Raw genomic sequence first — 23,211 nt, forward strand, 5'->3', positions numbered from 1 at the left:
CTTCATTGTGGGTGGGTCCCACACCGTTCCCGTCTTCTTGGCGATCACCACGTGCATCTCACAAGGGATGTTTATCCTGTGGTTTTGGGCTTTAACAACATATAGGAGCTAATTGTTGACTTTTGACTCCACATCCGTAAAGGGATTGGGTTGCACGCTGCTACTGCCCGCAGGGCACAAATCCCTTCAACTCAACCGACTCTCTTACAACTCTGCATCCGACACCGCTGACTGCCGACTCTTCGGATTCCGAACAGCCACCCAGTCACGTCTCACTCTCCCTCTTTCGCTCTCTCTCTCTCTCTAACCACCACCACCACCACCAACTCGACCCACCCACGTCAACCACTCGGCAAATCTCTTGAGCCCTTCAAGCAATGGACCTTCCATCTCCATCGCCACCGCCGGACGCCGCGGAAATGGAGAACCTGATCACCGACGCTCCAATACACGACGACCCCTCCTCGTCGTCTTCACTTTGGAACTGGTCCGAAATCTTCGATTTCGCTGCTCTCGACGACGGCGGTCAACTATTCACCCCCTCTGTCGACTCTGACCCCGCCCAACCGGAGTCTCAGCTCCAGGAGAGCTCCGCCCAATCGGGTTCGGGTCGGGTCAGGAAGAGGGACCCGAGGGCTACGTGTTCCAACTTCCTTGCCGGCCGGATCCCCTGCGCGTGCCCGGAGATGGACGAGAAGTTGGAGGAGGAGGGGCTGCCGGGGAAGAAGAGGTCTCGGGTGGCGGCGAGATGTCAGGTGCCTGGGTGCGAAGCAGATATCGGCGAACTCAAAGGGTACCATCGTCGGCACCGGGTGTGTCTCCGATGCGCGAATGCTAGGTCTGTTGTTCTTGACGGCCAGAGGAAGAGATACTGCCAGCAGTGTGGGAAGTAAGCTCATTTCCTTGTATAATTGCTAGGTTTTAATTTACATGTATAACTGTTTGGTTCTAGGTTGCATGTATAATTCCAGGGTTTTAAGTTTCCATGTACAATTTGTGAGCTATGCGTGCCTTTCATTACAAATTATCTTAGGAAACTGCTAGGTATGATATTAGTTATAAAGGTCTTACATAAGAGATGAGATAAAGCCTCAATTATTGGCGTTTTCATTTGTTTCAATGTATGATCATCTACATGCAGTTTACAGACCTATAGAGATTCAGGTATACACAGACATTACTTTTTTGTCAACATTGATTATTTTATGTTTAGGGCTATGATGACTGTGGCAGTGCCTTCATTTTATGGCTGACATGTATCAAATTGTTCGTTTGGTTCTGATGCAACTTTCTTCTTTTTTGATATTTGATTGGCAGGTTTCATATCTTATCAGATTTTGATGAAGGCAAGCGTAGTTGTCGTAGAAAATTAGAGCGCCACAATAATAGACGCAGAAGAAAACCAAATGAGTCTGGAGTTACTGTAGAAAGGGAAGGCCAAGGGCATGCTCCGACTGAAGATGTAGCTTGTGATGGTGAAAATGGAAAAGGTTTTGCCAAAATTATTCTGTATTTCCAATTGTGATTTTGTATACTGTAGTCTGCCTGTCCCTAAAAGAAGTTGCACCAGTTTCCTAGTTTTGGATATGTTGAACTGGGGTGGATGATTTACTCTTTAACCATTGTCAAGTAAATATTCAGCATGGCTACCTTGTTTGCGTTGTATGGCAGATAGGAGATATTATTGAATGACATTCATGATTAAGGAGATTCACCTTGTTATACCCATTGAGTTTCACTTCCTTATATATTTAATTGTTAAACTAAAAGAGTTCTGTGTGGAGCAGATGGCATATGCTTCAGCAGTCAAATAGCAGAAATGGAGACATTAATGGGGTCTGAAGGACAGGTTTCTACGCTCTGCTTAAATCCTGGTCCACAGAAAAGCCAGAGTGATAGTTTTGTGTCCCTTATGGCATCTGGTGAGGTCCAAATAGATGGAGACAAAGATAAATCCAAACATGCTTATTCTTCAGGTGATTTTGTTGACAAGAGTGCTTACTCTTCCAAGGTATGTTTATGGATCCTTGTTGGGCTTACATTTGTTTCAATTTTTTTTGAGAAAGTTATTTAAAATAAGGTTGGTTGATCTGGGGTTTCTTTCCTGCAGTGCCCAACTGGTCGGATCTCCTTCAAACTTTATGATTGGAATCCTGCAGAATTTCCCAGACGACTTCGGCACCAAGTATTTACAGGATTACTATTACAGTTTAGTATTTAAAGGAGATTGAACTCTTCTTTTCCTGCACCACAGATACTTGGGGTTGGTTAACATGAGTGCTTTTTCACAGATATTTCAATGGTTGGACAGTATGCCTGTTGAGTTGGAAGGCTACATCCGTCCTGGTTGTACGATATTGACTGTGTTCATTGCCATGCCAAATTTTATGTGGTCTAAGGTAATGTTTATTTTACTGCATTGGAAGCTAATTTTTGGAGGCATTTATTATCCTTCTCCCTGTAAAGATGGAAGCATTTAATGACACTACATAATTTTGAACTGCTCTTTGTAGACATTGTTCAATTTCCTTGTTGTATTCACGAATACAATTCGGATTCTGGATCTAGAAATATAAGGTAGACCCCTCCCCATCAAAAGAAGCGAGATTATCATGGATACAACACATGGGGTAATTAAGAAAGCTATGTAAGTGAATGTAGAGCCTATAGAAAATTGGGCTAGTCCAAACAATCTTGCTTGCAAAACTGCCCCTGGTTATCTCTCCATTGAATCAAATTGTCTAAAGGTGTACGTTTGAGAGCTAATGCTAAAGTTTCAATCAATTCCTGTCAACATCCATGCCAGGAAATTAAGTAGCCCAAAAGATGTCTAAATAAGAACATGGTTTAGTGTTTGCTTTTCTGGCCATGGCATTATTCGCATGTGGTTTTTATCATCGTTTTCAACCTGTAGTTTTCTTTGTATGTTTCTTAGCTTCACAATGTAATTTCAGCATGTGCATTCTGTTGGGCAGTTACTTCAAGACCCTGCTTTGCATATACATGATTTTGTTACTGCTCCCCAAAAGATGCTATCTGGAAGAGGCACTTTACTAGTTTATCTTGACAACTTGATTTTTCGTGTTATGGGAGGTAGGCCAATCCCTCAATATCTCAACTTCATCTACATCACCATGTTGTTGTATATCTTCTTATCAATGTGCTATAGTTTGAGTAATCTTAATTTTTGTTATTTTGTATGCTTTACACTTGTGATGAAAACTGTCAAAGTTCAGTATGCTGTTTATGTTCTATGTTGACGGCCATGATAGAAATTAAAGTTGAAAAACCTAACAAGACAGGATTAATGTAAAGGTGTGTACATATTCATATAAAAAGTGACAAAGCTTTGTTCCATTTACCTTCCAAACTGAAGCTTCAAAATAGCCAGTTATTCATAAAAGGAGTTACTGGTGCAGCACTGATTTAGGATAAGGGGAGATGGACTAGTCGATCAGCTAATAGATAACCTTTGGATTGGTGCAAGTACGAGCCAATCTCCTTGGTCAATTTCTTCTTTTGGAATGAAGGGCTGGCAAAGGATTCTTTCATCAACACACGCTTCCAGTTTGTATGAATAGTTTTTAAGTATCAGTTTTGGCAGAAGATTAGTAGTTCATGGAGTTAGATGGTTTGTAATTCGGTTATCTTCTTAGAAGGCTGGAAGGGTAGGTTTTTCTGTGTCTTTATGTGTGCAATTGCATTTGAAGATTAGAAGCCTAGAAGTTGGACGTTTCATATTTATGAGAAAAATAATTCTGATCACTTTGGGCTTCATTCTCTCTCTTTTTGAGTAGAAAAGAAAGTAATAACTTCTAGTAATACTAACAAAAATAAAATAGCCTTCTTCTAGTAATCCATTTTTATATTTATCCTTTAATGGCATCTAGTGGAGGGGAAAGGACAGTTTTGATGGAGGATGTGCTGTTTTTTCCATCTCTTTCTGGTTTGTGCGGCTTGTGTGTGGGTCTTTCTCATGTGAGATGTTTGTCATTTACTTGTTTTTATTGAATGATTTTGGAGGTATGCACAGCATATGTGAGTACATAATAAGGTTAGAGTGACACTTATTGAAAGATAAGATATGTGATGATTGACTAAGATGGTTTAGACATGGGAGAAGATGACCAAAAGGCACACTTAGGAGGCGAATGTGTGGAATGAAATAAGTAGGGCAGCAAAAGAAGTTGAGAAAGACTAAAGAAAATTTATTGGGAAATCCTTAAACATGACATAGGATGTAATGTACTGTAGGGGATGTGACCATGAATAGAGATAGTTGGAGAGCTAGAATTCATGCGCCACTCTGTCTAGTTGGATTAAGGCTTGTGATTGTTGTATAGAGAACATGTTCCACTTTTCTAGTTGGAGCATGAAATAGGAAAGAACATTTCTGGATCAGCATAATTTGATAGAAAGCTATCTTTCTCCGTGGACTATATGCTTTTGCTTGCTGACTGCTATTGACAGCCATGGGAATGTTGCTTTTCATGGTAACGGTTTGCATTGTCAAGCTTGGTCACTTTCTAATCATTCTTAGCAATCTAATGTATGCAGATGGAACTTCAGTAATGTCTGTTAAGGTGATGGAGCACACACCAAAACTTCACTATGTGCATCCTACGTGTTTTGAAGCTGGGAAACCCATGGAGTTTGTGGCTTGTGGAAGTAATCTAATTCAACCTAAATTTCGGTGTGTGAACTTGGCATATTTATCTTCTTTGAATAAGTACTTAGCCAAAAAAATAAACAAATAAAAAGATCTTCTTTGAAGAAATATGACTTTGCATATGTATTCCATTTAAGTTCAATATTCGCTTTTACTTAACTCTTTTTGTTCTTATCTTTGTTTATTATAGTTCAGTGCATTGTATAATGACAATGATTGTATCCCCCTACAACTAACCAAAATAAATAAATAAAACATGATAAATAGGTGGCATGGGGTCATGAGCATTAGTTCTTTGATCAACACTTAGTTATTTAGATATTTTTTCTTTTCTTTTTCCATTTTTTAATAGGAAGGGAGAGTATCTGTAACACATGGCGTGCTTGAGTACCTTGAGAAGACCAACTTAAACAATGAGGAAGCTCTAAGTATAAAACTTCTTCAACCTATGAAGAAGTGAAACTAAAAGAAAGGAATGAAATGAGCTGCTGTTGGAGTCATAAAATTTAGAATATGTTAGGGTCCTATGTGTAACTTTCTGTACCAAAATTAGTAGAAAAGAAATTCGTTTTACAATGCCATTCATAGTCTTCTTAAGTTTACCTTTTACGATATATTTGAAAAATGGTGGACATAAAGAAGTAATTGTAAGCTAGCACATAGTTGAAATGCTCCCTGCCTGCACCAGTTATTGCAAGTAATCTAAAGTGATTCTATACTACAACAGTAAGTCATCAGTGGGTTACTCTCAGTAACATGGGGCAGGTGGATGTCTTCATCCTGCCTGCAAGTTGGGGTTGTATCATTGTATGTTTGAATCTTGAGTACATAATCAATGCTCAGACCGGTGAATGGTGGAACCTGATGATTTATGGTGGCAAAGTGTACTCTTCTATAAGACTTTCTTATATCTTGGATCAGTTTTTGCTTTGCTGACTCTTTATTTTCAACTTTCCATGAATAACAGAACTTTGTGCCAAATGCAATGTGAACAATACTTAACATAACAAATGAAAGAATTAGTTTCAGATTAAAATAGTAATGGCTTCTAATCTTGTAATTTGTTTTCTTAACTAAACCAAATGGCAGCTTCATATTCCTTCTTCTTCTGATTCATGCATTGTTAGGGAGGCACAGGAGAATACAACCATGATATTAGGATGCTTTTTCTGTGAGTAGCACTGTAGCAGTCATAACATGAGTAAGGTGTTGTTACAAATAAAACAGAGATAGCAAACCCCTTTTCAAGCCAAAATCACACACTGCTGAATAAACATGGATGGCCGAAAGTATAAAACAAACAACTCAAACACAGCAGATATAAAAAATAAAACGTAACAAGAGGCAAGAGATTTATAGTGGTTCACCCCAAATAGGGGCTACATCCACTTGAGCTTCGGTGAGAAGAGCTTGCTCCACTATATGAATAAATCCGATTATACCCATACAAGATCAAACTGGACAACCCTGGTTCTCTAGAAAATTGCTCAAAACCACTTAATACAGGTTAAAAGCTTACCTTAAAACGAACCAGAGAACACAGAAGAATGAAATGAAAACGAAGACTGTACAAAGCATTTACAGAGAGAGAGAGAATAAACCCTAACAAAATGAGCTACTCTCGGCCACCCCCTCACTTTTCTCTCGACTTCCGATCGCCTTCATCAATCTCGAGGCCGCGCGATAAATAAGGCAACTGGACGGCTGCAATGGCAAAGAGTAAAGGCAATAGTAATGGCTGGGATGCCATCGTGCAACACGATCTGCAACAGGCTAACAGACAAAGTTAAAGGGCTTGGGCTTGGGCCAAAGGTGGCTGCCAAAGTGGCCCTCCAGTGGGCAGCCCACGGTTGCCAAGTGACCCCCCAACCGTTTGGCATCATTTGATGCTTCATAGAAAACAACAGGAGTGAATGATAGGAGTTCAAGTTGCATTCAGGACAAAGACAATTTCCCTAAATCGGTTGCAAACTATGGCGGATTCAATTTATAGATATTTTTAGGTAGTACCATTACTATACCTGCCTGCTTGATCCAAATTAATAGAATAAGAACTTTCCTAAGGGGATTAAGTGAAAGCATTGATTTGTTTTATCAGATCATTTGTCGGTAGTCAATAAACCCCATCTGTTTTTTTTTTTGACAAGTAAAAATGCGATAAACAGAAAAGCTGTATAAGGGGGTTATACTCTGTACAAAATTCGCCATATGAATATTTCAGTGGTTTCATGGAAACGGAAATATTGATATGGACAATTGACTGTATAATAAAGGATGAGACACTTGAGGTAGCAGAGTAACACCATATGATACATGGATCAGGGGATTCTGGAGATGTGGTTTGATTTTTGCAGATGCCAATTGATTTTGGGACTGATGCTGTATGCATGTTATGGGCTTGGTCAAGGTGGTTCCATTTAGTGGGCAGGTCTTTCAACACGACACACATGGGTGCAAGAAAAAGGGATCAATTTTATGACAGTTTCTGTTTTAAGCTTCAGTTTTTATGACAGTTCCCTCTAGTAATATTTCAGTTTCTTTTTTATGTCAGTTTCACTTTTCTATGTAAAACGTTTTGGGTAGGTGGTTATTTAGTTTTGGTTTTTAAATTCTGTTGAACTTAAAAAGAAGGGGAAATCAATGAAAGTATTATGCAGAAATTCCTTCAAGGTTGAGTTCCTTAAAACTCAGAGATTGAAGAGTTCTCTCCACCGAGCTCTTGATTGCAGTTAACTAAAAAGAGAAATAGGTTGCAAGGGTAGGAAAATGCATAAACACAATCTTTCAATTAATCCTTTCATCAAAGTTCAAGTACATTGCCCTATAACTTGATCACAAACTTCGGACTATAATAGTATGCATTGAAGATGGTACCAGGACAAGTAAAGGATAGAAATGCAAGGATTGAACCTGATATGGCATCCTTGACACAATATGTGGCTGCAGATGGAGAATAAAAGGAGAGTGCTTAATCAATCAAATACTGCTGGTGAGCCTGAAGTTGAAACATCTTATATGCTTATTGGTTAATGTAGCTGGTACTCTTCGAGGATAATATGAATGCAGCTGGTACTTTTTAATAAAGGAGAGGCAGTTAAAAATGAGTGATGGTAAATTTATCTGGTGGTCTTTTAATTCATCTCCCTGAAACTGTTCTAGGTTCTCTTGTGCCTTTTACTTCGGCCTTAAGGAATCTGGAAATTGGCATTTAGGATTTATTATGCTTGTGACCTTTGTGGATCATTTGAATTTTACATTCTTTCTGCTTCCAGCCTATCTTGGGCTCATAATGTTATTTTTCTTTGTATTACCTGTACAAGAATGGCTATCCATATTAAGGTTTTGTTGATGTTTTCCTTGGACTAATGCAATTCTCATTGGGGTTGATGGCAGGTTTCTTGTATCTTTTGCTGGGAAGTACCTGGAATATGATTATTCTGTTCTGCCTTTATATGGTGAAATGGAAGGGGTCACTGCAAGTTTAAATCATCAGTTATTGAAAATATGTATCCCTCACACTGAAACAAATCTTTTTGGCCCTGCATTTGTTGAGGTATTATATATTGGGGCATGCTATCACTGTCTTATTCCTTTGTTTTTCTTTCCTTATCATCTGAAGTTTAACATAACATCATCCATAAATGATGCTTCTGGAATTTGTAGATATGTATATTACATCTTCTTAGCAGTATTGATGTATTAGTGATTATTGTTAGAAATTTGAAGTGGGGGGGTGTTCTATATTCTGTGCTTTTTTTCTTTCTGGGACAAGTTCTTTCCTACTTATATGCCAATATTATGATAGAAATTTGGACCTATACTTTAGATGGTTTCGATGAGTATTAGTGTTTGAAATCTATGGCAATATTTCTTCACACCACTGTGGAATATGTGTTTTGTATTTCCAATATGTATAACTAAATTTATCTTTATTTGTTTCCATACTAAGTCACTACTGATAAATATAGTTTACTAGTGTTTTCTAAAATTTGTAGACTAGATGTAGACAAGGAAAGTGGCATGTGCTTGGGTTCCAGCTTCATGCGAAAACAAAGTGTTGTACATGTTATTATGTCATAGCACTAGGTAATTGCCATCAACTGTCAGCTCTGAACTTTTTTATTTGCCCTCTAAATTTGTAGGTTGAGAATGAGTCTGGCATATCCAACTTCATCCCAATTCTAATTGGGAACCAAGATATTTGTTCCGAAATGAGGATTATGGAGCAGAGCTTTGTAGCATCTCCGACTTTGAAAGGATCCAAGTTCCTCTCAGATAGTACTTTGTTTGATTCGCATGAAGTTTCTATCCTTGAACAATCAGCATTTTCTCAATTTATTTTAGATATAGCTTGGCTACTCAGGAAACCTGCATTGGAAGATACATCACTTATTTTGACTTCATCTCAGATAGAAAGATTCAACTGTTTATTGATCTTTCTAGTGCACAATAAATCCATCAGCACATTGATGAGAGTTTTGAATTTTGTGGAGACTCTGATGAATAATACTAAGTTTCCCTCTCTGGATAATGACATTGCTGATACTAAGATGAAATTACTTAGGTGCAATATGGATCAAGCTAGAAAAACCCTTTGCAAGAGACTTCAGGAAAATGGGAATTCAGTACAAATTTCCAGATGCCTTGTGCCAAGACAGAATTGCTTGTATCAAAGTTCGCAAATTGACATGCTCTCTGTTGTTTCTTCTATTGATCAGGTGACGAGATCAATTGTTGTCTGGCATTTTTTTATAATTTTAATGACAGTTGTCTCTACTTTCCAGAACGTTTGCTTAAAACTGTTATTTTCCCATCAGCATATCCATCGTCTGCTGCATGCATTATTATCACTGATTTAAAAGTAATCTCGTCAAGAGATCTATGCACTTGTATCCAATATGCAAGTAGGTTTCTCTGATTGAAATTGAAATGTGGAAAGCTTCAGAATGTGAAATGCTTTTGTAAATGTTTAATAAGCAGTTCCATTTAATTGACTGCTTTTGCTGTTTTTTTGGTGTCTTAATTTTTGGTGTGTTTTCTAACTTACTAATGTTGAGGGTCCAGTTTCTTTGGGTATGGCTATCCAGTTTGTGTTTTTGTGTTTCACTTTTGTGGCTGGAGGCACCTTGTACTATCATATATGAATAAGAGGCACTTCATATTCAGCTATAGACTATAGTTAGCATTTCTTGATAAACAATAATGGCTTTTGTAGTTTCAGGACAAGGAGACGACAAACACAGGCAGTTTGGATGCTGTAGAGGTATCAAATTTGGGAGACCACAGTTGTTCTGTTCCACTTCTGAATAAAGATGTTGCGAGGATGAACCGTATGAAGGGAAGGCCCAGGAACTACTGCCATCGTGTATTTACCAACAAGTTTCTGACCTCTCGGCTCCTTTTCTATGTAATTGCTGCTGCTGCCGTTTGTTTTGGGATATGTGAGGCCCTCCTCCACCCACAGAATGTCAGCAAAATTGCAACTACCATTGGCAGGTGTCTGTTAGACAATGCCTAGCCGTTAATGGAATCTAATAATCCAAAGGGTCTTATTTTCATGACTCATGCATAAGTGCAGTGTTCACAATGTTTGTGCCCGCTGTTTTCTCATTTGGCTACCGAGCTCCATTGCTAAATGCCGGCTTTCTATGGCAACCCTGGTCCGAGTTTTGTCTCTTCAACCTCAAACCGGGACCAATCAGATAACAAATCTTCTTGGTGATTCAAATAGCAGTTTCATAATTGATTAGTCTTGCACTTGGTAACAATCCTTCTCTTGTTCTTGTTCAGAAAAGATGGTTATATTGTCATAGTGATTATTCTTTCCCCAAGTACTCAGTTTCTTGCACAAGGTTTAATTCATGGATTGGAAGGGCAGCGGGAAGAGATCATGAATGAGGCATCCTTCGCCGCTGGTTTGTCTAAAGGTTTCGCTATAATCAACTAGTGGCCAAGTTGCAGCTAGATTGCTTATTTTGTTTAAAGTTTTAGCTAATTCTAGGTTGGAGACGAACAAGGTTAAGTGGCATATTACTAATTTTTTTACTTGTAATGTCTCTTTGTGTTAAAATTGTTTATCATGGTACTCTTATTTTTTGGGTCAAATTCTTCAATATTCTTCCAAAGATATCATCATCATAAATCATATTCTCACCATATGTCAGTGGTTACATGAATTTTAGATCTTTAATCTTTTTCATATTTAAGATTTGATAATTTTTGTACTGATTGTCGGCTAGCTAATGCACTTTCTTCCTTATATTCGAGCTTTGAATTGGTCATTGTAAAGTACTCAACTCAACTCAACTCAACTCATAGTTAGGTTAATATGCCCTTGGAAGATAATATTTTTTTTTTAGATCTAAATATATAAAAAAAAAACAAAGCAACTTGATTAGGTTGACTGAAAAAGGATTAAAAAACAAAGAAAAGCACCCAGTTGGGTGTTATAGGGAATTTATGTGAAAAGTGACCAACAAAAGCCATATGAATGCCCTTATAGCTGTCTTGTCTTGCTCTTGTATGCTTTATCCAAAGAGGCAAAATCGGAAGCCTAATTATGTTTGAAACCTCTGGAGAGATGAAACCCTAATACCATTTCATATGCTTTTTTTCCTTTAGTCTCTCAGCCATTGTGTTTCCAAGTAATTTGTTGTGTTGATAGCATTTTGATGCAACATTCAAACAATGAAAAGAGTGGCTCCTGAGGTGGGCAGGCCAGCCTGGAGTGGAAGTAGCCTAATTAACTTGGCACTAATGGCTATTGTGGTATTGGCCATGTTATTGGGAGGCCCTTACTGCTGTGGTATGCATTGATGATGGTGCTCGCTTGAAATTGCCATAAAGTTTTTATGCTCAAATCTATATTTTTATTGTGTACTTTTATTTTTTTATATTATTTAAATTTTTCGTTATTTTGATCAAATTCGAATCAATTTAATTTATATATTTTAAATTTTTTTTTATAACAACTCAATTTTTTTATTATTTTGATTATATTTTTATATTTGTATTTTCGAGTCAATTTAATTTTTATTTTAAAATATGTAAAAAAAAAAGAGATTAAATTGACTTATTTTACTTTATTTTTTTCTTATGCATCAAAGTACTCAGGATAAATTGATTTGAAAATATAGTTACATGAGTATAATTAAAATAATAAAAAAATTGAATTGTCATATAAAAAAAAGATTAAAAGTATAAGTGATTGAATTGACTAAAAAATGTATGTTTAGGGGTATAGTTGAAATAACAAAAAATTTGAGTGGGTACACGAAAAAAAACGTGAAAGTATAAGGACAAAAATCAAAGTTTGGCCAAATTTTTATTGTAGGAAGAATTATTTTTGAGGCTCAATTTTATCATCTAGTATTATAAGTGAGTAAGTAATAAAATTATTATAAATAACATTAAGGTTTTGCTAATGAGAGCACTTAATTAGGTATATTTAATGTTTTTCATTTTAGCATTTAAATATTTTAATTGATTAATAAAAAATATTTTAAAATATGATACATTTATTGTCAATTAATTAAAATATTTAATACAAAAAATAAAAATACATTAAATAGAAGTGTTTTTATAATTATTACTTTTGTTAAGTGTAATATTTTGTAATTTAGAATGTTCATTAGGAAAAATTTTGCCTAATTTTTTTTCTTTTTATTCCTTTTACTTTAGTAGAAAAATATATTTTGTTACTAAAAATAACTTTAGAAGATACTTTTGTTTTAAAAAACATTCAGTTTTCTGCCTTCTCACTGCATGGCCAAAGGGGTTGGGTCTGTTTGGAGTTCTTGGACTCCATGGAAACAAAAACATATAAATATATTTAATTTTATCATTTGCCACATCAATAGTCGTTTTCACATTAATCCATAAAATATATTCATATAAAATAAATATATATAGATATTAACTAAAATATAAAGAAAACAATGAGAGGTTTTTGATTTTCTCTAAGTAATCAAAATCAAAAATTATTTTTCAATAAGTAAAGTAAAACATAAATAAATTAAATAATTTTCCTTTACATTTTTCTACAACAATTATATATCTAAGTATGAAATTATCCTTTCCCTCAAACATGATTGTTGTCACATCCCTCCCATTCTTAATTTATCTTTCCTTGATAAGTGAAAGTGATGTAAATTGTCTCTTTAATAATATACCCATATTTTAAGTACAGGCAAGTTGAGGACAAGCAAATGGTTTTGTGAGCATCTAAAAGCTTCCCCATTGAATTCAATAGATTTCCATTCCCATGGTCCGTTTGAATAAACCAGCTCCCAGTATGAGACAATAAAATCACAACTTCACAATCAATGACAGTTCCATCCCAAATGCAACTCATGCTCTTAGCCCCATCCTGTCTGTTATATTTTCTAATCATTCAATGCACAAGAAAAGGCCAGCCTCATTGGCACAATACAAATAGTTTCTTCTTCTTCTTCTTCTTCTTCTTCCCATTTATATTTTTGTAGGAAGAGAGATGGCTTTTGAGCAGTGTGAGGGTCTTGAAAAGGGTGGCAACAGTGGGCTTGAGGACTTGGAAAAGCCTCTCATTGAGCAGATCATAGTTTTTGGCTCTGAAGATGATGAAGTTGCTTCCACATCCAACAAGAAGGAATCGATTATGATGGTTTTGCTTAGCTCTGCTGTTGCGGTCTGTGGCTCATTTGAATTCGGGTCATGTGTGAGTGCATTCACCACAAGAAAAACCTTGTTTACCCACTGAACTGGTGTTTTTTGGCCTTCAAAGATTTAATTTTTTTTTTTTTTTTCATTTTTGCAGGTGGGCTATTCAGCACCAACTCAATCAGCCATAAGGGAAGATCTTCATCTATCGCTATCCGAGGTTCTGCTTCTTGAAACTACTTCCCATTTCCCTGTTTTGGCTACATTTTGATCTGATTTTTGCAGCTTGATTTACCATCTTGGTGCAGTACTCCATGTTTGGCTCCATAGTCTTTCCTATAATTGCTCCTGTTACTATAATCATGGATACAAATCACTCCTATAAAGTAGGACCCTAATTACATGCATCCTAATTATAAATAAATAAATAAGGAAAGCCAACACTCCCCCTCAAGTTGATGAGTAGATGTTTGTTACATGATTACAACAATAAATTTATAAAATGGGAAACCACCGATGGATGACCCTCGTATGGCGTATCTGAGCGATGAGTGAGTCTCCCGGGGTAATGTGGCAGCGATTGGTGAGTCTCGTAGGGCGTTTCCGAGCGATGGATGAGTCTCCGGAGGTGTTTCCGAGCGATGGATGACCTATTAGAGAAAGAATCGGTTAGGAGCGCGGGCGAAAGTCCCTGCGCGGACCCTCCGATGCCTAAGTTAGATCACCGTAGAAATTGAGTATTCGAAAGTAAGAGAGTAAATGCTAGAGTCAGAGATTGCATACCGAATGAGAGAAAGTAACCTCCTATTTATAGCAACAAGAGGGGCATCCATGTGTCGCGTGTTCCGAGTTTTGTGGCAAGAATCTCGGAGGGGCTTTGACCGAGTCTCGCGGGAATAGCCTTAGGCCGACTTTCTTGGAGGCGGTGGAGTAAGAATAGGAGGCCCACGGAGGCGAGTGTGGATCCCTGGGTGACCTTCACTCGAGGGTATCTGTGAGCATGGAAAAAAGTGCGCGAGGGGCCGTGCACGGGGCCGGGTGCGAAGTGATTGCGTGTGCGGGGGGTCGCGCACAAGGGTGTGCACGGGCGACCGCATGTTGGCAGCCGGGCACGCGGTCGGGGCCTTACGCGGGCAGCCATGTGCTGCCAGCCGCACGCGCGGCCGCGCACGGCCTTGCGCGGGCAGCCGCGCGCGCGGTTGCCTTCCCCCGAGTGGGGTCACTCGGGGGTACTGTTCCCCCGAGTGACGTCCACTTGGGGGAGGGGGGCACTCCCCCCAGCACAGGGGCGCGGCCCCCACCAGGCAACCGCGTGCTGCCTGGCAGCGCACGCGGCTGCCCATGGGGGCCGTGCCTGCCACCCCCGAGTGACCTCACTCGGGGGTGGTACCCCCTGGGTGGCCTTCTTTGGCCACCCAGGGGCTGCCACGTGGCGCTCTCTCGGGGGGCCACGTGGCGCTTTCTTGACCCGATTTCTTCGACACTCACTCTGCTTTTATTATTTTATACATAACACGTACATTCCCAACTTGGACAAAAACCTTTCAAACACATGCCTTGATACTGCTTTTGTCAGGATATCAACAATCTGACTTTCTGTCCTGATATGCGATATTTCAATAATCCTACCGTCTATCTTTTCTTTAATGAAGAACTGATCAATTTCAATGTACTTTATTCTATCATGTTGAACTGGATTGTGTGCAATAGCACGCGCAGCTTGATTGTCACAAAATAGCTTCATTGGTTGACAACTGATATAACCAAGGTCTTTTAACAAATATCTGATCCATAACATTTCACAAATTCCAAGCGCCATCCCTCGATATTCTGCTTCTGCACTAGATCGAGCAACTACATGTTGCTTTTTACTTCTCCATGTAACCAGATTTCCGCCAACAAATGTAAAGTAGCCTGATGTTGATCTTCGATCGTCTATTGATCCTGCCTAGTCTACATCTGTATAGCCTTCAATCTTGTGATGACCATTTTTTCTAAACAGTATACCTTTCCCAGGACTCCCTTTGAGATACCTTAGTATCCTCATGATTGTATTCATATGCTCCTTTCTAGGATTGTGCATGAATTGACTTACAACTCCAAGAACATGTGCCAAGTCTGGTCGAGTATGTGCCAAATACAACAATCGGCCAACTAGGCGCTGATATTCCTTTATCCACTGGTACTTGGTTTGGTTCTACTCCAAGTTTCAACCCTTCCTCTAAAGGTGTATCAACCGGTTGGCAAGCCTCCATCCCTGTATCTTTCAATAAATCAAGTGTATATTTTCTTTGAGACAAGAAAATACCATCTTTACTCCTGGATACTTCAATCCCCAAGAAATACTTGAGGGAGCCAAGGTCTTTCATTTCAAACTCCGCAGACAAATATTGTTGGAGAGCCACTCTCTTAGTTTCATCATTTCCTGTAATTATCATATCATCAACATATACTACGAGAACTGTTAGTTTACCTCATCTTCGCTTAATGAACAAAGTATGGTCAGCATTGCTCTGGTTGTAGCCAAGCTGTCTCATTGCTTGAGTAAGTCTTCCAAACCACATTCTAGGCGATTGTTTGAGACCATATAATGACTTTTGTAATCGACACACTTTGGTTCTTCTTGCATCTAGAATCTGGTATCCTGGTGGGAGATCCATATAAACTTCTTCCTTTAGTGCTCCATGCAAGAATGCGTTCTTCACATCCAATTGATGTAACGACCATCCAAGATTTGTTGCTAAGGACAGTAACACACGGACAATATTGATCTTTGCCACTGGTGCAAATGTATTTGTATAATCAATGCCATATTTTTGTGTGTATCCCTTTGCCACTAACCTCGCTTTGTATCTATCAATCGAGCCATCTTCCAAGTACTTGATAGTAAAGACCCATTTGCATCCCACTGGTTTCTTCCCAGTTGGTAAGTCAACTATTCTCCAAGTATTATTTGTTTTTAAAGAACGCAATTCCTCATTCATGGCTGCTTGCCACTTGGGATTGGCCATAGCTTCCTGCACACTGTTGGGAATAGATACACTGGATAATTGACACACAAATGACTTATTTGATTTCGACAACCGTTTAGTAGACACATAATTATTTAAAGGATACCGAACTTTGCATTTTGGATCGGGTTCATATGTAAGTTTAGGAATACCTCGATTGATTCGTGGTGGAAGGTGTCGCGGAGGTACCAAATCAGGGAAATTCGAAGCTGGAGTTGATTGGTTAGACACTACCAGAGGTGGCACTAGGCTGCTGGACCTGTCATCACTGCATGGGAAACCACTGGACTCGATCTGGGCTTGCTCACCTGAATCATCATCCGTCAAATGATCATTTATGGTCTCGGCTTGTATATCACCCAACACCTGCTCTCCTTTAACCATGGGTGGTTGTTCCCCTCTAACCACGGGCGATTTTGGGGCCTAATCATTCATTCTATCATGATAGACCATATAGGGTAGAGCTATATCATTATAATCAAGATTATGAATTTCTATACGACTGCTCTCCCTCAGAAATTCATCCTTTGAAAAATACATGGAGGATTCATGAAAATGAACATCCATGGTGGTAAACATGTGTTGAGTCGGAGGATGATAGCAGCGATACCCCTTTTGGTGAGGACCATAGCCAACAAACATACATTGTATGGCATGGGGTTCCAACTTACTACGCTGGTGTTTATAGAGATGGACGTACGCCACACATCCAAAAACTCGAGGAGGCAAATTTGTGGTGGATGGGGCTGCAATCAAGGTGGATAAGGTCTGGTACGGGGTTTGAAAATTGACAATACGGGAAGGCACGCAGTTAATCAAATAGGTAGCAGATAAAAGAGCCTCACCCCAATATGATACCGGTGCATGAGCTTCGAAGAGAGAAGCCCGGACAACATTAAGCAAGTGATGATTCTTCCGCTCTGTCACGCCTTTCTGTTGGGGAGTGTACGGACATGTGGTCGGGTGAACAATCCCATGAGTATCCAAGAAAGATGTCAGAGCAACATTCACATACTCACGACCATTATCACTTCGAAGGACCTTGATATGAGCACCATACTGTATGGTAACCATCTTATGGAATTTTTGAAAAACTGAGCATACTTCACTCTTTGTTTTCATAAGAGTAACTCAGGTCATACGAGTACAATCATCAATAAAAGTAACAAATCAGTGAGCGCCACCAAGGATAGAAACCTTTGAGGGTCCCCAAACATCGGAATGGATTGTCATAAAAGGCACAAAACTTTTATTCAAACTAGGGGGGAAAGAAATTCGATGGCTATGGGTCAGTTCACAAATTTCACACTTAAATGAAGAAACATCAACTGTAGCAAATAACTTTTTTAAATAACCAAATGATGCGTGACCTAAACGTCGGTGCCAAAGCCAAATATCACCTACAAACTTGGACTTTTTCATCTGAGGCCCATCAAGCAACATAGCTCTAGTAAGTTGACAAGAACTTTCTGATGACGAGTCCAGATAGTAGAGCCTTCCTTGTCTAGTGCCAGAGCCAATCGTCCTCCCGGTTCGAACATCCTGAAAAATACATGAGTTTGGGCAAAAAATAACAAGACAAGATAAAGCAGCAGTTATTTGAGCAATCGAGAGGAGATTATAGTCGAGTGATGGCACAACAAGGACAGTATCTAGGTGAAGATTATTCGGAAGATCAATAGTACCTTCCCCAATGATTGGGGCAGTACCACCATCTGCAGTAGTGATATCTGTTTGAGAGGATGTATATATGGTTTTAAGCAATTTGGAATCATTAGTAATATGGGAGGTAGCTCTCGAGTCAATTACCCAAGCACTATTCGAAACATAAGTACAAGTTGATAGGGCCTTACCTTCGTGACTAGCAGTCGTAATCAAGGCAACACTACAATCATCAGTGGCTGATTCTGCTACAAGGTTCGGCTCCTCCTCTTTAGACAAAACATACGTGTCATTTGTTCCCGCAATGGATGCCCGTGGTTTACCATGGCGTGAGTCCCTGGTTTTATCCCATCCTTCCGGATATCCACTGAGCTCATAACATTTATGTTTTGAATGCCCAGGACACCCACAGTGGGCACACTTACTCTGTGACACCCGATCACCTTCTAATCGATCTCCTTGTATCTGGCGCTAAGATATATAATTCCGAGCAACCATGGCTTCAACCTGGTCTGCTTCACTTTTCATAGCAATTTTCCGATCATATTCTCGACGAACATAAGCATAAGATGCTTGGAGACCAGGGAGAGGATCTCTTCGAAGAATTTCGCCACGAACTTGTTCGAACTCATCATCGAGACCACTAAGGAAAATGTATACACATTGCTGCTCTTGAAGCTCCTGGTATATTTTGATATCCTTCTCACATGTCATAGCTATTTTATTATAGTGGTCTAATTCTTGAAAAATTTCATACAATTCCCCAAAGTAAACAGATATGGGCCGTCCACTCTGGCGAAGGCGAAATGCCTTCTGGTGAAGAGTGTAAATTTTGACTTCATTTTTCTCATCCACGAATGCAGTTTTCAACGCACGCCATATTTCCGCTGCAGTCGGCAAACGAACGTGGCGCTTCATCAACTCTGGCTTCATAGCAGAGAGCAACCAGCTTTTAACTCGCTAATCCTCAGAGAACCAGTCATCATACTTCGGATCGTCTTCCTTAGGAGCCTTCAATGACCCACGTAGGTAACCTGTCTTTCTCCTACCAACAATATGCATCTCAACAAGAGGTGCCCAAAGATCATAATTGTTCTCATCTAGAACCATTCCAATATTAAAGTTGGAGGTCTCGGACTGAGCAACTATGGGTGCAGCGGTGTTCGTCTTCTCAGCCATGTGGCTCTGATACCAAATCGGAAATCGGAATATAGAGATTAGGACAGAGGTGGAGAACGGATAGTAAAGGAAGAGTTTGAAGATGAATATATTTTTCACTGTTTTACACCTTGATTTATATAGCTCTATAATTGTAGAAACAATCTTTCCTATAATTGCTCCTATTACTATAATCATGGATGCAAATCACTCTTATAACGTAGGACCCTAATTACATGCATCCTAATTATAAATAAATAAATAAAGAAAGCCAACACTTCCCCTCAAGTTGATGAGTAGATGTCGTACATTCCCAACTTGGACAAAAACCTTTCAAACACATGCCTTGATACTGCTTTTGTCAGGATATCAGCAATTTGACTTTCTGTCCTGATATGCGGTATTTTAATAATCCTACCGTCTATCTTTTCTTTAATGAAGAACCAATCAATTTCAACGTGCTTTGTTCTATCATGCTGAACTAGATTGTGTGCAATAGCACGCGCAGCTTGATTGTCACAAAATAGCTTCATTGGCTGACAACTGATATAACCAAGGTCTTTTAACAAATATCTGATCCATAACATTTCACAAATTCCAAGCTGACAGTTGGTGCTGTTACAAGTGGCCGAATTTCAGACATGATCGGTCGAAAAGGAGTACGAAATTTTTCAATACGATGATCAAAAACCTGCCAATATTGAATCTTTTCTAGTTTGCTGGAATTTGTAAAGCCTTTTGGCTTGCTTATGAAAACAGGCAATGAGACTGTCAGTTGGATTTTGCATCACTGGATGGCTGGCAGTCTTCTTCTCCATGGTATTCAAAATGTTCAAAATTTTGCGTAAACTTGAATCCATTGTCTTGCTGCCAAATGCTTCAATTTCGTTATGATACTGAATGCAGGGAGCTTTTCTGCTTGATTCGGGAAGATTCTTAACGGGATATGGCATTGGGATTTTCTCGTTTGTGGTAAAATACTGAGCGTTTCAGACCCATGCTCATCATCATTCTTCCAATTCTAATGAAATGACAAACTGGTCGATGAACAGGTCCCCGTGTTTATCGCAGAAATAGCACCAAAGAATCTCCGGGGAGGCCTCACAACACTTAATCAGGTGAGGAAGAACACGAAACATATATTCTTTTGTCTAGTTTTTTCTTGATACCGATAGCGAGAAGTAGGTGATCATCACCAGTTCTGTTCTGCAGCTTATGATTGTCAGTGGTTCATCGGTTGCCTTCTTGATTGGAACAGTGGTAACATGGCGAACACTAGCCCTGACCGGTAAATTTTAACTCGATAACAAAGAGGGCATAATCTAAACCCTTCGGAAATGAATTGATGTATGGTTTGTTTTGAAGGACTTGTTCCCTGCGTTATCCTGCTGTTGGGACTGTTCTTCATCCCAGAGTCCCCCAGATGGCTGGTGAGTTTTCAGTGTCAAGTTTTGGGATTATTTTACGAAAGACACACTTGATTAGAATGAGGCTAACAGTTTACAGTTTCAGGCAAAGGTAGGCTGCAAGAAAGAATTTGAAGCTGCACTGCATAAGCTTCGTGGCAACAATGCTGATATCTCCCGTGAAGCAACTGAAATCCAGGTGATTCTATATGGTAAACAGAGGACCAGAGGCCTCAAAAAAGGACTAGGCGTTTGCAGAGCTGACTGTTTGCTTTATGTCGACAGGCTTACATCAAAACTGTCAACAGTCTTCCAAAAGCCGGGATACTTGATTTATTCGACAGCAAATACACGAGACCTGTGATTGTAAGAAACTTTGGTACTTGTTAAAGACTTGCTGAACCCTGTTACAAGTTAGTGTAGCTTTGGATGTTGATACCTTGAACTTTTCGATGATGTATAGATTGGGGTTGGATTAATGGTGTTCCAACAGTTTGGAGGAATAAATGGAATAGGTTTCTACGTGACTGAAACCTTCGTGGAGGCAGGTAAACCTAGTAACTGAATTCAAATCCTTTAAGCAACAAGCTTGTTTGATCACATTGCAAAGCCTGTCGTTTGCAGGATTATCTTCTGGAAGTATTGGAACTGTGGCTTATGCCTTAATTCAGGTTTTCCTAATCCTCCCGATGCTCTAGTGAGCTGTGAACTGATAACTGAACCTGTCTGTATGACCAAAATTTGATGTAAAACGTTGATTTTGCAGATTCCTATAACTATGGTTGGAGCATTGCTCATGGACAAATCAGGAAGAAGGCTGCTTCTCATGGTGAGAATCCTTTGCTAGTAGTTTCGGCACTATTACAAATTCAGCGCTAGAACATAGAAAAGCTACAATGAGATTAAATGGAAATGGTTTTGCTTTTGAAGTTGTCTGCAACCGGCATGTTTCTCGGCTGCTTTCTCACTGCAATCTCTTTCTTCCTCAAGGTAAGCTACCTGGATTCTGAATTCACAATTCCCAAATCTCAGAATTGTCGTTGCAGTTTGATCTTCTTCATGATTTCCATGAATCAGGGCCAGGGTTTGTTGCTTAGATTTGTATCAATATTGGCTTCTTCTGGAGTATTGGTAAATTACCAATGAATCCCATAACTATGTTATATATTGATAATGGGGTAGAAAGTTCAAGCAAGTTTGGGGTGAGAGTATTGGGTTCCCAAGACTATGTAATACATGTATATATACACACCCCTAAGACCTCCTTAGGAGATTACTAATGTGGGGTTAGGTCGTGACAGTTTTAGACTTAGTTGCTATTCTGAATATTGCATGATGATCACATGTCTAATTTTTTTTGGGTCTTTTTCCTTATATTTGATTTATTGACAACAGATTTATATAGCATCATTTTCGATTGGGATGGGAGCAGTTCCTTGGGTGATCATGTCTGAGGTAACTTAAGACCTCTTAAACTCGTTCTACCTAAATTTTCTTACTAGGCTGTGGAAAGATGGCCTAGAAGACCAACCATTTGGTTGGTTTCTGAGAAAATTTCGGATCCAAGACTTTACATTTCATGTGTTTTCTTTCCAACTGGTAGATCTTCCCAATACATGTAAAGGGAGTTGCTGGCAGCTTGGTGGTGCTAGTGAACTGGTTGGGTGATTGGGTTGTCTCTTATACTTTCAACTTTCTCATGAGCTGGAGTTCCACAGGTTACAACAGAATTTGACAAATCCATTCTTTAGGGCCGGCCCGTTTGATTTTGTTGTCAGTTTTTATGTGTTCGTTTTTAGAAAATTGAAAATTAAGGACTAACTCTGATTCGGGTTTTTTTTTTTTTCTTCTTTTTAGGTACCTTCTTGCTCTACGCTGCATTTTGCGTGAAGACTGTACTATTTGTGGCAAAAGTGGTGCCAGAAACAAAGGGGAAAACGCTGGAAGAAATTCAAGCATCCATCAGCTCATAGGCAGGGTTTGATGCATAAATGATAAATTGGCTACTGAATCACCTGATTTTCTCAGGAAAATTTTCTGGGTATGGCTGAAAATCATGTAGAATAGGTCTCCCATGGAGCCTCAGATGAGCCAAATGAGGTAGAAGCCTCAGATTCATGCTCTGAACTGAACCTGAACCATTCATTTGCTCGTATTTAATTAATTTCCTACATTGTGAACTGAAAATTCACTGTCCACAACCATCCTTGCTCATTTTCCCAAGAAAATTCACCAACCACAGTCCATCAAGAGATGCCCAATAACTACACAACAAATACGGAAATGCTATTTAACATAAATTTAATATTTTGATTAATATTTTGTGTTAATGTGTTGTACAGTTATATTGATGTGATGTGGTACAAAATATAAAACATTAATGTAACAAGTGTCAAACTTCAGTTTCCAAATAAATTTTTTAACAAAAATACAACATAAACTATTATTAGAAATGCTATTTGAATATTTAATTTGATATTTTTATTGACACTTACATTATATATAGCTAATATCTCCATCTAATGTATGTGTATACAAATAGAACTCGTGATTTTAGTATTTCACCCTAAAAAATCATAACAAAGGCTAGTGCCATTAATTCACAATATGTATGATCAAGAGTAAATAAATTGTATCCAATCATTATTTCAATAAATCTAATTTAAAT

General features: G+C 38.8%; 2 protein-coding genes across 3 annotated transcripts; both read left to right on the forward strand.

Moving 5' to 3' along the window:
• The first annotated feature begins 162 nt into the window (after positions 1–162).
• LOC127811865 (squamosa promoter-binding-like protein 7) lies at positions 163–10,832 on the forward strand. Of its 2 annotated transcripts, none has more exons than XM_052352054.1 (10): positions 163–889; positions 1,318–1,490; positions 1,788–2,011; positions 2,111–2,185; positions 2,292–2,399; positions 2,976–3,093; positions 4,558–4,693; positions 8,063–8,222; positions 8,812–9,387; positions 9,891–10,832. In XM_052352054.1, exons 1-10 carry the CDS (start codon positions 378–380, stop codon positions 10,185–10,187), a joined length of 2,379 nt encoding a protein of 792 aa, XP_052208014.1. In that variant the 5' UTR covers positions 163–377; the 3' UTR covers positions 10,188–10,832. The 2 variants fall into 2 exon arrangements, with proteins under 2 accessions (XP_052208014.1, XP_052208013.1); XM_052352053.1 differs by having other exon boundaries at positions 164–889; positions 9,885–10,832.
• Positions 10,833–13,157: 2,325 nt separating this feature from the next.
• LOC127811815 (sugar transporter ERD6-like 16) lies at positions 13,158–22,963 on the forward strand. Its single transcript, XM_052351991.1, has 17 exons — positions 13,158–13,364; positions 13,464–13,526; positions 19,747–19,956; positions 20,044–20,109; positions 20,190–20,255; positions 20,350–20,425; positions 20,503–20,567; positions 20,650–20,742; positions 20,829–20,909; positions 21,007–21,091; positions 21,168–21,214; positions 21,310–21,372; positions 21,474–21,533; positions 21,621–21,674; positions 21,939–21,998; positions 22,147–22,261; positions 22,401–22,963. Exons 3-17 carry the CDS (start codon positions 19,900–19,902, stop codon positions 22,514–22,516), a joined length of 1,104 nt encoding a protein of 367 aa, XP_052207951.1. The 5' UTR covers positions 13,158–13,364; positions 13,464–13,526; positions 19,747–19,899; the 3' UTR covers positions 22,517–22,963.
• Positions 22,964–23,211: the final 248 nt, after the last annotated feature.

The sequence above is a fragment of the Diospyros lotus genome, chromosome 10, assembly GCF_014633365.1.
Source record: "Diospyros lotus cultivar Yz01 chromosome 10, ASM1463336v1, whole genome shotgun sequence".
NCBI classification, from domain to species: Eukaryota; Viridiplantae; Streptophyta; class Magnoliopsida; order Ericales; family Ebenaceae; genus Diospyros; species Diospyros lotus.

Coding starts and splice junctions, on each gene's coding strand:
- LOC127811865 (XM_052352053.1), top strand. CDS start 378: ATGGACCTTCCATCTCCATCGCCACCGCCGGACGCCGCGGAAATGGAG. Junction 1,491..1,787: donor TGATGGTGAAAATGGAAAAG/GTTTTGCCAAAA, acceptor TGTGTGGAGCAG/ATGGCATATGCTTCAGCAGT. Junction 2,186..2,291: donor CCAGACGACTTCGGCACCAA/GTATTTACAGGA, acceptor GCTTTTTCACAG/ATATTTCAATGGTTGGACAG.
- LOC127811815 (XM_052351991.1), top strand. CDS start 19,900: ATGAGACTGTCAGTTGGATTTTGCATCACTGGATGGCTGGCAGTCTTC. Junction 20,110..20,189: donor TTGGGATTTTCTCGTTTGTG/GTAAAATACTGA, acceptor GTCGATGAACAG/GTCCCCGTGTTTATCGCAGA. Junction 20,256..20,349: donor GCCTCACAACACTTAATCAG/GTGAGGAAGAAC, acceptor TCTGTTCTGCAG/CTTATGATTGTCAGTGGTTC.